At 39.5% G+C, this 16776-nt stretch overlaps 2 protein-coding genes across 3 annotated transcripts in view; both read right to left on the bottom strand.

Annotated features, from left to right (window-relative positions):
* Nucleotides 1–378: 378 nt before the first annotated feature.
* Nucleotides 379–936, bottom strand: LOC124606189 (piggyBac transposable element-derived protein 4-like). The gene has a single exon (XM_047138157.1). The coding sequence runs from the start codon at nt 934–936 to the stop codon at nt 379–381; it is 558 nt and encodes a 185-aa protein (XP_046994113.1).
* A 1521-nt stretch (nt 937–2457) lies between these two features.
* LOC124605497 (protein lifeguard 1-like) overlaps nt 2458–16776 on the bottom strand; it is a 44718-nt gene continuing 30399 nt past the window's right edge. For both annotated transcript variants that reach the window (XM_047137226.1, XM_047137225.1), the window contains exons 4-5: nt 16086–16356; nt 2458–4434 (exon numbers count right to left, since the gene is read on the bottom strand). In XM_047137226.1, coding sequence (XP_046993182.1) covers nt 4075–4434; nt 16086–16356 — 631 coding nt within the window. In that variant the 3' untranslated portion in view covers nt 2458–4074. The remainder of the gene's footprint in view (nt 4435–16085; nt 16357–16776) is intronic.

Below are 16776 nucleotides of genomic sequence, written 5' to 3'. Positions count from 1 at the left end.
TTACTTCTTTCCTGCAGTAGCTTCCTGCTTTTGCACAACATGTGTGTGTTAGTGATGTTCCTTGTTCACATTTCATGGAAGGAAGCCCTTTATAACGTTCATTCTGTAATCGTACGTCATTTTATTTCTTGAGTATTTGTTGTACAGATATAGATAATTGAAAACTAGCATGTCAATAATAAGAAAGAATAGTTTTTTTGGCCAGCAGATAGTCTTCCGTTCCCATAAATAATACGATAACATCTGGTCTTGTTTATCAGTCCCAGACATACACACAATGTACCTAATAACAGGCAAAGGTTTCACGACTATTTGCTGGCGCGCATTCGCCACTTGCTCCATAACATTTAGATGTTCTGTGGAAATGTAGGAAACCTCTCATTGATCCTTCCAGTTTCCAATCATAACTCCATTAGAATACCGCGCAATTCTCTCCCCTCTCCCAAGTTTTGCCGATACGTCTTCGGGGGTATATTTCCTATTTAACTTCAGAGTACCTGTGGAAAGTGTTTTTTGGTTCAACAGAGTTGTAGCTAAAATGTGATGACCAACATGCAGCTTTTCTGCCATCAAATGCAAAATGACCTTTTCAGTGTGACCTTTTCCCCCCATATCTCCACTGCTTCCCATGCACACAACGCACATATTTATGAAACCATCTGGATTGTTGAGCATGTACATTTTAATGCCATATTTATTATGTTTGCTTTTTATGTATTGTCTAAATGACAGTCTTCCCCTCCAAAGAATCATTGATTCATCTATTGATAAATCTCTTCCCAGGTAATACACTTTAGACAATCTCATGTTAAAATAATCCAATATAGGTCGTATCTTATATAAACTATCGTCTCGTTTCGGGTTTCCTGCAAGTGGATTTTTTGCAAAATGCATAGAGCATAATATGATCAAATAGCAGTCTCTGCTTATACTCATCGCTATTCCTCTGGTCTCAAACAGTGGTTCTTTCTTCCAGTAGACTTGTAATCACAGATATTTAACGTTACCCATATGTAACGTAACACCCAGGAAAACTAGTAATTCGCCTATACTTAGAGGTTTCCATTTACAGGCCCAAGATCCCTCTTTTGTATTTTCACTCAGCAATATGTTGACTATGTTATTGTTCGTTTCGTCAACTACAAGTTACAACAATTCATCTGTTACCAATAATCTGAAGAAATCCATAGAATTGCCAGCAGGATGAATTTGCAAAACTTCTTCCTTCGTAAATGGGTGATACTGCATATAATGTAATTCTTTACGCCAGGACTCACCTGAATTATCTCCGTGAGACAGGTCGGGCTCTTTTTTGTCGTCGATTTCCACACAATCGTCGTGATCCGTATTGTCAGATTCGGAACTGTCACGAAACAGATTCAAAAGCTGTGCTTCCACGCTATCATCACTCTGCAGTTCTTCTGCAGCCTGTAAATGACAATCTCCGTGGTATGCCTCGTCCTCACCACACAGAAAAATCACTGTCGTCTAGTACACTAAGTAACTGTTCCTCTGTCAATTTAACACTTCCAGCTCCTTTTCACATTGGAAAGTCCAGGTGTTGGTTCACTAGCCGCCATTACGAACAATATATGTTCAATAACTGACCACACAAAACAAAAGTTTACACGCTTTGATGCTAGCTTAAATGCTGCAACTAGACTGAGTAATCAGACAGTGAGTGCAGACACTTATAAGCACCAGCCAGACTGGCTTGTGGCTTGTTGCTTGTTTTGGTGCTTATTAGCATCAGCCGCAGTGAAAAAGTTAAACTGGATTTTCCTCCTTGCCATTCCTGTGTGTGGACTCCAAAAGTATCCTTTATAGAACTCTTTTGTTTCCACATAATGTTCCTTTCATATAATTTTCCTTAGCCTGAATTATCTTCAGTCTAATCTGTTGATCTACTACTTTGTAATTTTCTTTGTTAATTAATATATCTTTCTTTTGTCCATCACAAAGAGGATCTCTTGTGTCATCCATTTTTGTTACCCAGTTTGTTTTGTATAACTGATGTTTTCTCTAGTAGCTTCAAGTAGAGCCTCTTATTTTCCAAAAATTGTCAACACTTACCTTTTTCCTGTCAATTACATTTACTTTTATATTTTCCTTCACCTTTGTTTCTATCGCCTTTTCACTGAATAATTTTGTATTTCTTTCATCTCACCTAATATCAGAAATGTTGGGATAGTGAATCTTTGATACACAGAGATCAAAATAACTTAAATAACAATCATAACATTTCAACATCATAGCTCCAGTTATGGTAAAGTAAACAAATCTAATGCCTCCTCTATGCCCATCCTGATATTCAGTATTCCATAGGGCTATTAACAAATGTAAATAATATACTAATAACCATATTCAATTCCACTACAAAAATCCTTAGGTAATCATGGCATTACATGCCATTTATTGAACTTCTTGTGCACAAATGGAATAATTATAAGTAAATTATTAAGTTCAATAAAATTTACTTTTATTATCACCATTATTTACAATCAAAGCAGTTGTTATTCAATTACATTTGTGGCAGGTAGCACATGCAGTAACAGCAGCAGCAGTGACAATGACAACAAACAAACACTGCTTGCAGCCTAACTGCATATATACATAAGATGGCAATATTTAAAATCAGATCAAAGTGGAAGGAAAGTGATATTCAGTATATCGATACAGCAGTAGTATTTCAATTACATACCCTCTATCAGTACATCAAATCTGTATCAATACAATTAAATATTTACAAATACCCGGAGTATAAATATACAATATACACTGCCCTGTGAAAATCTGTTTTGATTTACTCGAGGCATCATTATTGCTTATACAATAATAGCCCCATAGCTATTTTCCAGCACAAACATATATCAAGGAATGTGATACCATTTCCCTTTCAATCTGTTAAAGAAAATGGCTCTTAGAAATCCAGTCAGTCTTAAAATGTGAATCTCCATACATGGACATATAGATTACAAGCATTTTTGTATCCATTGTGTGAAACATGAGTTTATTTTCATTGATGCAGCTGCTAGTGATTCTATGCAGTTCTAAATTTATTTCAACAGTATGTTACTATGCACTACACAAAAGTTTGGTATGAGATTAAGTGACTGTAGCTTTAGATCATTAGGAAATCTTAATACTGTGCAACATAATCATCTCATTAATGTACTTTGCCATATTAAAAATGAGAACCAATATTGTTAGGTTCTCTTTTCTTCAGTCATTTTTACTGAATATTTTCTTCTCTAACAGCAAACCTCATCAGTACTTAACAACCATATGAAATACAGCTGCTATCCACAAATTGGTATCACATACGAATGACTGTCTATTTTAACTGGTTTCCTATTAATTAAGGTGAATGCTGGACAAGTTCACATACAAGACATCTGCACAGATCCACAGTGTATTATTCTTTTATTATCTTTCATAAGGCTAAATTTTGTTGCCACAATAATACCACAATTATTATATGTATTATTTGACACAGAGTGCAAGTATGTGTTTTAAAGTATTGACATTTTGTTTAGAAAAGCTCAAGACACTGAAAATACAGAGGAGGTGAACTTTCAGCATTTCACAAATTCCCAGCCATTTGAGTATCATTCCACAATACCCACCCCAACTGCTGATACACAACTTCAGGCAGAATACTAATTGCACGTGTGTAATAATCAATCACACAGGAGGACAAAATATTTCTACCACTATGTTATATGTTTTCAATGTGATGAAACTTTAATGTTCCAGCACTGCAGAACTTATGACTATTTTTTTTTTCAACACATGAGTGAAACATCCATATTTGTATATCCATACAATAAAGTGAAACAGCTTGTTACAATTTATTAAAAGTATACAATACTGCACAACTGTGTTTGCACACATTCAACTTTAAACCATTAACAACGAATTTAATACATACAAGATATACACTCGAGATCAGGAATAGACCTAACTCTACAGTCACACAGTATGGTAACGCTATAATAACAAACAGCATTTTTTTTGCACACCTACTTTGATAATTTTAACTGAAAAAAATAAGACAATGTACAATTACAAATTTCAGTCTCTTGTCACACCAATAATGGTTAATATATAAAGGAAAATGTTAATTATATCCAGGTACAAGTTCAAAGCTGCAAATATATATTCCTCTGGGGAAATAGAATACTTATGCTTGCCACCAATCATCAACTGTGTATCATAAACCAAATAAACAGAGAAAATGAGGGCACCCAATGAGGCATAAATTAAAATAATAACCTTGCCTGGAATAAATATTGCTACTATACCAAAAATCATTAGTATGATGACAGCAACAAAAAGGACACCTCCCATTACAGTGAAGTCCCACTTTGTTTGGAATGCAAATATTGAGAGGCCCAAACACACTGCTGCACTTATACCAGCTGCCATAATGACCTGCAATTAAAGAAATTATTCTGACATCAATAGCAAGACAGATGCTGTAATTTTTAGTAATTGACATGCCTGCAAATTACATACTCATGTGGACCTTCCCTTAGCCCATACAGCCCACTTTTAAGTAATCCTTAACTTATTCCTACCGGTCACATATTCATATAATATTTATCCACAGCTAATTTATTGATTGCCCCCTCTCACTACTCTTCACTTGTCACATCAACAATTCTGTTTATTTTATTATTAAAATTATTTTTACATCACATACAATTATGTCGATTATGTGTATCAGTTTCTCTAGTTACTGAATCTCTGAGTTTAGGGAAGATTTTTTTTTGTGTGCATTTGAGTAATAACTGAAATATTATCACTAATCAGCAAGCATTAAAATTCCAATACAGTGCGTGAATGTTATCAAGAACCACAATGGCTAATTCAGCATTATAAAGTCATTTGACACAACCAGTTACTACTAAGTGGAACTTTTCTGCAATTTTTAAAATGTTCCACTGGAACATGTATCTGATATGACGAAATTTAAGCAGCACATCAATATAGCAACAGGACCCCAAATTAAACAATATTACATAGGAATGCCTGTAGCACAGCTTAGTACAAAGCAGTATTGATGGAATGAAATTATAATTGAGGAACTTACAGTTGCTCCATGATTTTAGAACATCCAAACAGCTCCAATTAAACAAGGATGTAATGAAATTGCGCTCTCATAAAAATATGTTCAGAATAAATAAATCAGAGCTAAGTGCACGAGAGCTAGATTATGATGAGTATAACTAAACATGTTACGAGAGACCTATCAGAAATTATTTTACAGTCTTAAATTACCATTATTTGTATAAAATTACTAGTTGGTGTTACAGTGTTATGCTAGATTCACCACACAATAGATTTAAACTACTTTTTTAAAAATCACTTTTGTAATATATTTCCTTTAGTTTTGTGAAAATATCGTCATGAAACACTGATACACTACATCACATTAGAAAAATAAACATGAGTACACTGTCACATAAGAAAAAATCTACACTGTGAAGGTATTTAAGGGAAGGTATTCTTTACAAAATACCCTCATTCTCCCCGTGGAATGCAGCTTCAACTTGCCACGATAAGATGAACGGAGGTCAAAACACCACTGTCGCTATGAGAATTTCTTTTTAGGGCTGTCAACAGCACCTTTATTATGATATATATTGTGAAGTTAGGTGGCTCAGGGTCATGCATCTCTACTCCCACCACCTCAATCTGCAATTATGTCAGTCTTCTACTAAATGTCAGCCAACAGTTTTCCACCTGCAGACTATTGATTTTCACTTTGATCAGTGTGCATAGCATGAATTACTAGTCTGCACCATCTGGTTGTATGCCAGGAACAAAGGACACTAAGAAATAAAGTAAATATACAACATTTAATGGCTTCAAGTTTTTCTGCTAAGGGGATTGGTCAGTTGGATGTTAAGGTACTAAACAGTGGGGTGGTCAGTCCCCCAGTCACAGGGTAAGCCAATTGCATTAGTGACATCAGCCAGAAATCTGGTCAAATTGTTATATGTGGAAGTGGGAAAAATGAGGCACTGAAAGCAATACTGCTACCAGAGATGAGAAATAATTGCACATGAGTGGGAACTACAAGGGTCAGCCCAGTCTGCTACCCACAGAACAGACTACTCCAAAGGATTAAAGTGTATTGCTATATCTTCTTACTGCCAAATGATACAGCTGAAAATTGTAAAACAATATGTCATAGGTAAAGACACAGATACTGTATCTTATTTGAACATGGTGAGTTATGTCAAGAGACGACAAGTCTTCAACATGGGATGGCAATTGCAGCAACTTTGTAAGGGTACATACTTGTCAGACCTGAAAATGGATGTTCCAGGAAATAATGACCTGCTTTGAAGATGCAGAGAATTCCTAGGACATGAAATAATGGAGACTAAGCTGTGAAAAACAAATGAAGTATTCTTTAAGACTCGTTCTGTGTTTTAACTTTAACATTTATGGAAGGTCTTGTTGAAATTAGTTTGATGATATATATATGTGAGAAGACTGTGTACAGTGTGTTAACTTTAAATTGGTTGATCGGCTTCCTACTCCAAAATTTGTAGAAGTCACTAGGGGCTGCAAGGCTTCAGCTTAGTCATTTGCTTTTAACTGCAGCAAAAATATTACCTAGCTGACAGCATTGTGCCAGGTAGTCATTGTTGACTGCTGTATTACTGTGTTGTACACTGCTCTGCACAATTTAAGGACGAGAAAGATAATAAAGGAACAGGGGTGAGAGAGAAAAATTTACATCTACTCAAATGATAATATTATGCAGTCACCATAAGAAGTACCTCTCACAAATCCAGCCCTATGCACTTCTTAATTGTGTTTCCTTCTCACCAAAAATATATTACAGTTAGTGGCGCCAGAATATTTTTTCCCAATTAGCAACATCATCTTAATGAAGGGAAGAACAGGCAAGATATTTCACCATAAACGTAAGTTATGGCATGCTGACATGCACATTAAAATAACATTACATCATGTTCACATTCCTACTAAAATATTACTTATGTAAATATGTTAGGAGTAAAGGTACCATTCACTCAATAGCCGAACCAATGAGTCATTGCGCATGCGCGAACACACACACACACACACACACACACACACACACACACACACACACACACACACACACACAGAATAATTATAATGTAATTTTATTAACAGTGAATATTTTTTTGTATATATATTTACTTCAATGTTGTGCAGAATAAGAACAATCTATCCTGAGTTTTAGACGGTTGAGGACTATAAAGTAGGAAAAAATGTGTGTGGACTTGTGTGGTAGAAATAATGGAGGTCAAAAAGAGGAAGGAATTAAGGTATAAAAGCTATATGAAAGTTTAAGAGTTCTAAGTACTCAGACTGTAATTTCACTGAGATTAATGTTCAGACAAAAACAAAACAATTATGAAATGAAATGGTAGTGGAAATCTATTACTTTAATTATATTTCATAAACTGCTGGAAAAAGTCAGTGATTACAAGGCACATCTATTAAAAGGGGACTGGTTTTCATCATCACATGATCATCTGCAGACTGTCAACCATACTGATGGACAATGGCTATACACGGAGCATGAACTGCTGAATGACAATAGTCAAATGCTACAACATTCAGCACTTCCTGCTTCATTCACAGCCACTGTCCATCCATATGGTATAACGTCTGAAGATGATCATGTGATGATCAAAACTGGTCACTTGTTAATAGATGTGCCTTGCAATATAGACTATTTTATAATTAATTTCAAATAAGGTTTTGCTTATGAGAGACCTCATGTGTGAAGACTTATTCTTAACTTTAGCATGAAAGCAAATTACTATCCACATAGTACGGTTTTCATTATGCCTTAATGATTAAGCCATGTTAAGTGCAAAGGTACAGACACATTACTCCGACTACTCAGTAAATGCCAGCAACGTTCAAATATTGGTGATGATAATGAAATGCTATGTACAAATGTGTATGCACATTACTTCAACTTTAACAGAGCTGAGGTTAATTTTCTAATGTTTGTCAGGATACAACAATGATATGTAAAAATGGGAAGCACATTACTCTTCCCATAAGACAGCTGTGGTTAACTTTTGAATGTATCAATATTTACAGAGAAGTTCCCAGTGTTCCTTACTAGTACTTAACTGCACCTCACATGGGTACTGGACAAACTTCCATGCAAGCAGGTATGGCTTTTAGTTAAATGCTCTGAGGTAGTCCAGCCCAAAATATAACTCAAAATATATTTCTCATTAATGTGTTTTTACAGATGCACTTCTAACCATTCCCACGCGGATTTAAATAATGGCAGTCAATGGTATTGGAATGGTTCATCCCCAAGTCATGTTTTTTAGTACAGGTAGGAGCTACTCTTAAGGCAACACATTGATACACCTCTTAGTTCTATATATGAGGCGTTTGGTGGGGGGATGCCTTCTATGGAGTGCAACTCTTATGGGCCTCCCAAAGGCTCTGTGTTCAGTCAAAGGGTGTCTTAACAACCTCCACAAGATTTTCATGTTTTGGTGCTTAAATCTAAGTGGCTGAAATTTCACTTCAAATCCCTATATCTGTATATTTCCATTATACATCATTAATTGATGTTTGGATAGTTTTGCATTGTATGGCCAAAAGGATTTAATGAAACCATCAGTGTTCAAGACCTTACTGAACATTTTTTTTTTATGGAAACAACTTGGCAAAAGCTTTCTCTAAAATGTTAAACTACTGCAGATAATAGCGACGTTCCCTATAACAAACAGAAATAGGCAAAAACAATCATGCAAAATACTATGAATGAGGACAGACTTATTGCACTTGAGACATGTTCTCCTGAAGACCTACTGAATCATCCAAATTTCACTGAAATGGTCATAGACCATTTTGCAGTGCAGAAGGGGAGACTGGCTGATTTCATTCACAAACAAAGTCAGGTACACGACAGTTGCATTAATAGATGATTAGAAACAAGCTCTTAAATGTAACTAAATAAAGCGCTTAAACATAGCTGACATGTTTTTCCACCGATTTTTAATTTTCTGGAACTTAGCACAACCACCCACACTAAAAATGACACATCTTGGCAAGATCTTTAATGGCGTGCATCATTTGAACTACATATTTTCAAAATACACACGTCTAAATATGAAACCACCAAATATGGTATGTTAACTCCATGATGTCAAGAAAACAATGATGTTTTATCTCATGAACTCACAGTGTACTGGACACATACAAAACCTTATAAACCTTAAGTTCAGAATGGAAAACATTAAGTATGCAGTGTAGTTAAACACTGCATTAAATGTCTCCAAAATGCATCTTTTAGTACAACTGGCTGTGATAAAATGTCAGGAAACACAACATCAGTGGATAAATATACTGCCTATAGATCTTGTCCTGTAGTTAGCTTTTGGTGTTGTTTAGCAATTGAAACAGAAAGGAGACACAGTATTTAAACTATCTAGTGTGTGACATTGCCCAGCCCAGGCCCCCCTCCCCTTCCCCCCCATGAAATCTTGGTTGTTGTGACCGACTGATCTGAAGCGTAGCCTGAGATCCAAGTTAAATTCAATTGGTGAATGGGTCAATAGGCAAAGTTACAAGAAACCTAAAAAATTAAATTCACAGAAGGTGCAAAATGGCAAAGCAAAAACGGCTAGGTGAGAAATGTGACTGTGTAAAAGTGTGGCTACAGAAAAAAAAATCTGGAAACAAGAAATGGCGAATGCAATACTGCAGAAAAATTTAACATAAGACTGGCATCTTTAATAGATGCCATGTCTTCATAAATTTTTAAGCTCTTTGGTAGAATCATTCATACTAAGACTATCCCAACTGGTCTGTAAGATATACGAGACACGTGAAATATCGTCTGAATGTAATGATCCCAACAACAGATAAGGCAGATGGTGACATATAGTGTTACCTAATAATCAGTTTAATATATCATGGTTGCAACATGTCAACATTAATTATCTACAAAAGAATGGAATTACTGGCAGAATTCAACCTGATGGACGAGTGATTTTGGTTTAAGGGAAATTTAGGAGTATGTGAGATTGTACTGACACTATGACTTACCTTAGAAGATGACTGAGAACATGCAGGTCCATATTTATAGCATTTGTATATTTAGAGACCATTTAACAACATGAACTGGAACATACTATTCAATACATATAAAATCCTTTCCAAAGAAATGAATAGATTGATGATGGTGAAATGAATGAAAACATAATGATGTGGAATAGCATCCCTGCGAACTTTTTAGGTATGCTAAACATTCATCAAAATTTTTTTGAAATTCTGATGTTAACTGGGAAACAAAAGAGTCTCTACAACATGTACAGAAATCAGATCATTGTTAAAAAGAGTTCAAAAGATAGGCACCGATTGAGGAAACGGATAACACAAGATTGCAACCTATACCCCATGTTATTCAATTTGTACATATAGCAGGCAGTGAAGGAAAGCATGGAGAATTTTGGAGCAAGAAAACATAAAAACACTAAGGTTTACCAGGTGGTGAAAGATGTGGAAGGTCAGTAGAGTGGATCAGATATCATCTCAAAAATGTGATGTGAGATGAACAGCAATAAAAGTAAAATAAAGGTACATAACTGTAACTAACTTAAATCATGCGATGTTGATAGAATCCAATTAGAAAATATGACACTAAAAGCAGTTACCACATTTTACTCTTTGGTCAGAAAATAACTGAAAATGGCCAAGGAAGATGGTAGAAAAGGCATACTGGCAAAAGAAAGAAAAAATTTCTGATAAAGAGAAATTTGCTAACACTGAGTATAAATTTAAGTGATATGAAGCCTTATCTGAAAGTATTAGGGGTGTAGCCTTATACAGAAGTGAGATTGGATGAGAAAAGGTTCAGACAAGGAGATAGCAGCAGCAGCAGCAGCAGCAGCAGGAGAGCTATCACTAATTCACGTGCAGATTTTAAGCAAGTGAGATTAAAAATGCAATGCCCGCATCTTTCATGGTGTAATGAAGTGTAAATTGCATAACCATGCAGTATACTGGTAGCCCAACAACGCAGACTTCCATCATTGTCAGTAGAATAGGAATCCCAAGCACAAATTTCATCATCATCATAATCTACAGTAGTTTAACCCCTCATCCCCCAAACCTCAATCAATTTGCAATCAAATTGGGAGCTCAAGTTGGAAACTCGACCTGTGTACCAACATCCAACTTTGTATGTCTATACATCACAGTTATATGACTTTCTGAGTAATGATGTGAATCTTGCATGAATATAAAGGTAGAAAATTATAGAGGCAAGACCAAATATTAGCTTGTCCACATGAACCAAGAAAAGAAAGAAATTGTGAAGAAAACTAAACGCTGGATCACTGCTTTCTGTCATTATTTTAGACTCCAACACACGAGGCGCGAGGATCGACTGCACCCGCCGAAACTCGCGCCCCGCCCGTTACCGAAGGTACGGGAGCAGCTGGCGACGCTCGACAGCTTGGCGCGAAACCGCAAAAGCAGCTCGAGTCGCGCCGGCTAATCACCGAACTTTTCGGGGCGGACGTCTCACCCACCAAAACAACTACACTTAACATAACCTTACACTCACCTGTCACTGGACAGTCATGTACCATTGTCCCACCGACGCCGCAGCCCCAAGAGATCAAGGCAGCGACGGCAGATGTGGACACTGAAAACCACTACACAGAGCCCTGGCAGGTGGAGGGCCCAAAATGCAGACCCAGAAAAACACCAACACAAACAAGCGAACAACCAAACTCGCTAGGTAACCGAAAGGTGCTGTTGCCTACACCTACTAGCTCATCTCAGGCTAGCAACATTAACACAAAACAAAATGCAAACACAGCTGTGGCGAACAACAACAAAGCACACTAACCCACAGCAGTGCCCACACAACACAAGACTGGTTTGCCCCCAGTCGTTATACAGAACTATGGTAACTTTAGTGCCCTTAACACTGCATTCGCGGAAAGGCACATAAACAGTACATTACATGCAAAGTACTCAGGGGATAGGGCCTCACTGTACGTTGCCACAGACAACGAATATAAAGATCTTCTGACCTTCCTCAAAGATCGGAAGATCGAACATTACACGTACATAACGCTGGACGAGAGAACCCAGCAGTACGTGATTAAGGGAGTGGATCCCAGTACCCCCAACGAGACAGCACAGGCGGCGCTTTGTTATCTGCGATTCGACTGTAAAAGTGCCTCCCGGATGACAGGGTTCCGTACACATGCACCGTTACCACATTACGTGGTTGAGTTAGCCGACACGGCTGATTCCTGCGCCATCCTGCAGATAAAGAGCTTTCTGCAGATGGACGTACGTGTAGAACTTTACGAACCACCCAACGTCCCTCAACAATGTAACAACTGCCAGCGGTTCGGCCAACAGATCAGCAACACACAGGAAAACAGTCAACAAGACACCGAGATTGTAACTCACACTAGCATCCCCCTCACCACAGAAGTCACACAGGCGCCACAACCTCTGTCACAAAACAAAAACACAAATGCCACTCCTAACAACACACCAATTCCCGCACAAGCAGCCACTAACTCCACAACAGCACCTCAGGCTGCCACACCCAACACCAACACATCACCTGGGGGAATACTGGAAACACTATTCCCTTGACACACGACCATTCAAATCCTTACCAAGGTACTGACGGCCGTCACTACACTCATCACCCAGCTCATGAGCGCCGAACCCGGGCAATACTGGGCTGTCATACACACTGCCATCACAACACTCTTTCACACTCTTACATGAATAATATACCACACCCGGCCCATAACACAAACCCACACACACTATCACAGATACTGTTCTGGAATGCAGACTCGATCCACAACAAAAGGGCAGAATTTGCTGTGTTCATGGAGCGCAAGGGAATCCTTGTCGCGCTACTGAGCAAGACTAAGCTTAAACCGCACAAACAACTAAACCTTCCTGGCTACTGCGTCTATCGTACCGCCCAACCGGGCGATGCCATGGCAGGTGGAACTGCAATCGTCATACACAAAGACATTGAGCACACAAACACAGAGCTCCCTGAACTGGAAAATAATCGAGGCTACGGCCGTCAGAGTCAAGTTCAATGGAGCCTACACCACACTGATATCGGTATACAACAGCCCTGTAGGCATTTCAACACGCGATATCAGCACATTACTCAACATTTCACCGCGAGTAATAGTCGCTGGAGATCTGAACGCAAAGGGCATTACATCGACACTCAACATTGCCGTTGGAAACGATCTGCACTCAAACCACCAACCTGTAATACTATACATTGAGGAAACATTGCAGCACATGGAACAACGCAAGATGTGGGACTACGGTGTGAGAATTGGACATTGTTCAAGCAAACGCTCGATAGCCACATCCCACCTATACACGAAATTAATGAAACAGCATAAATTGACGAGGCAGTAGAAACCCTCACTAACGCCGTCCAGGATGCAATGGCAGGCACCATACCCAATCGCACCTCACAACAACACAGCGCAGCCCTGCCCCAGGAAATCCTGGGCCTAATCTCAATAAGGAATTGCCTCAGGTGACAATGGCAGCGCACCAGGCGTCCGTACTTCAAACGGCACATTAACAGGCTACAGGGCATCATACACGATAAAATACAAACACATAGAACACAACAGTGGAACCAAACACTAGAAGGGCTGGACACCGCACGACCTGGCGTGTGGCAACAAGCCCGACACTTCAACAGGGAGAAAATATACACCCCAACGCTTCAAGGGCCTGACGGACCTGCATACTCAGCAGAAGAGAAAGCAGAACTAATGGCCCAAACACTTGCAGCATCATTCACACTGAACCTGGTACCATCAGATCCAGTGTTCACACTTGATACTGACCAAGAGGTTACACGCATTCTAGCCCAACCATTGCGCGACGACATTCGACATGCTAGCACAGCCGAAGTCTCCTGGGCTATAATGCATTCCGCTGCTAAGAAAGCCCCTGGTCATGATGGCATTCAAAACCGTGTCCTCCAGGAGTTCACGGATAAAGCAACTGAGTACCTAACACACATAACGAATGCCATACTAAAACAACACTTCCCCGCCTTTTGGAAGACGGCCAAGGTCCCGATGTTCAGGAAGCCAGGGAAAGACCACAGCCTCCCACAAAATTACTGACCCATCAGCCTTCTGAGCTCGCTCAGCAAGATTGTTGAGAAGGTGATTCTCAAACGCATCACTAGGCACTGCATAACAGACATCCTGAGACCGGAGCAATTCGGCTTCAGGAATCACCACTCCACAACACAACAACTTCTACGGGTCGTTGAACATATAACATATGGTTTCAACATAAACAAAGCTACAGGGGCGGTGTTCCTGGACATCGAAAAGGCTTTCGACCGTCTATGTCACAACGGCCTCATCCGCAAACTCAGCGACGCGGGATTCCCCGACGGGCTCCTGCGTCTAATACACTCATACCTCACAGACAGGAGTTTCAACAATGACATGCACGGAAAACAATCAACACGACACAGTATACACGCAGGAGTACCCCAGGGAAGCATCCTAGGGCCCCTACTGTTTAACCTCTACATAAAAGATCTCCCAACCCCACACAACACAACAATGGCAATCTACACAGATGACACAGCCATCCTTGCGCAAGATTGGAAACCATCAAACATTACGTCACGCCTACAGACTGCATCAAAGTGGCTGAGCCTTGGTTGGAGAAATGGCGTGTTAGAGTAAATGTCGACAAGTGCGAAGCCGTTCTGTTCACTAGAAGACCGAAGCAACTGCGCAAACACCGCTACTGCAGACCAATAACTCTACATGCACGCCCAATACGTTTCCGCGAGAAAGTCAAATATCTCGGTGTCTGGCTGGACCGGAAATTACTCTGGGGGCCCCCCCCCCCCCCCACATACAACACATGACCAACCGAGCTAGTGCGAGGCTCAAACAGCTCTATCCTATGCTCAACAGGCGTAGCACACTGAACAGAAGGGTGTCAAGGTCCATGTACATGACACTTATCCGACCCCTGATGACGTACGCAGCTCCTGTCTGGGGATACGCTGCGCCTACACGCCTGCAGCTCATACAAAACAAAGTACTCAAAATCATAAGCAATGCTCCACGATACACACGCATCGCAGACCTTTACCGGGAATACCGACTTGAGACTCTCACGGAGGTAATCCACAAACTCACCACAAGACTATACAGAAACTCCAGACATTCGCAGAACCCGTTTATTCTGAATCTGGGGAACTACGACCACAACCATAGATGGAAACATAAAAGACCAAAAGACATACTTGTAAGGACATAACATCTATGGCCAAGCATACACAAACATAACGGTACAGGCGAGCCCCTGTTAATCAGATGCAATTACTGGATATCCAGCTGAAATACACTGCTGAATAACTGGCACCACACAGGGAAGCCGTACCGCACTCTACATGCAGACAAGCTCCACACATCACCCACACAGTGAGATGATCTATGGCCGATCTCCCACTACTGTATAACGATCTTTATTGTTCCAGAAATGTAGCAGCTGCAGCAACTGGGACACATCGCCATCGCTTGTCATGGTAATGATGCATGATACCTATACTAACAAATCCAACCTTGCATGAACTATTGCAGCTAGTAAGCCACTACTGCTCTTACTACCCATCCCACTGTCGCAGAGGTTTTTTTCCCACGGCACGAGCCATGGCACTTTTTTCCCCTCTGCTCTTCAAATTGCTACCCTCACTCGCGTTTCGTCCACTATCTATCACCTGATGGACCGTGTTAATGCGTAGTCTTACCCAGACGCACGGACAACATCACAGCCCAGCATCCTGTGATCCACTTACTAGATAACTAACATGTTTACGGAGGTGACCGTAGAACTTTTGGTTTGGTCACCACGTTGGTGCGGGCGTGGAGGGGCACCATCTCTATTATTTACACACACCCACACACACAGTTAACTACACATATACAAAAATTAATGTAATACAAATACTTAAAAAACTCAACAACAGTACTTACTGCTTCAGCATCATAAGTCGAAGCAGCCACACCAAGCAGTACACTCTCAGCAATTGTGAAAATGAACAAGAAGATGAAATTCGTTGGAGCCTTTCTCCTTACATTTGTGCAGCAGGACATGGCTATGAGTGTAACAATCACCACAATAAAGGCTGCCCAGAAAATACCTTGATGTGTCTGCACATATCTCTTGGTTGGAAGATGATAAAGGAAAAGTGCAATGAAGGCAGTTGTCACAGCCAGCTGGCACATCAAGATACCATAGACTTTCCTGAAAGAAGAAAAATTCAGTAGCAGCATCCACTCTATTGCTACTAAACATAGTAAGTTAAAGTATATAGTAGTCAGAAATGAATATCAAGACATACTTGTACAAAAACTTTATACAAGTAAAACCAATAAGAATCTCATTTCTAGGTGATATTTCATATCATACACCTAATTCATTTAAAAATATGCATCACTGTGCCCTTTACCACCAATAATGTCACCAAGTTGCTCTTTACACATTAAGAGAAACCTCCAACTGATAAATTTCTCACATCTGGGGAATTTAAAATTCAATATAATATAACTAGTCAGTTGGTTGATTGATTTGGGAAAGGAGGGGGGGGGGGGGGGGGAGGAAGGGTACCAAATAACCAGGTCATCAGTCCCACAATCTACGGGGCAGAAACTATGGGAGGATCAG

This window comes from Schistocerca americana, chromosome 3 (genome assembly GCF_021461395.2).
Source record: "Schistocerca americana isolate TAMUIC-IGC-003095 chromosome 3, iqSchAmer2.1, whole genome shotgun sequence".
Lineage (NCBI taxonomy): Eukaryota > Metazoa > Arthropoda > Insecta > Orthoptera > Acrididae > Schistocerca > Schistocerca americana.
This window is presented reverse-complemented; position numbering and strand designations above follow the sequence as displayed.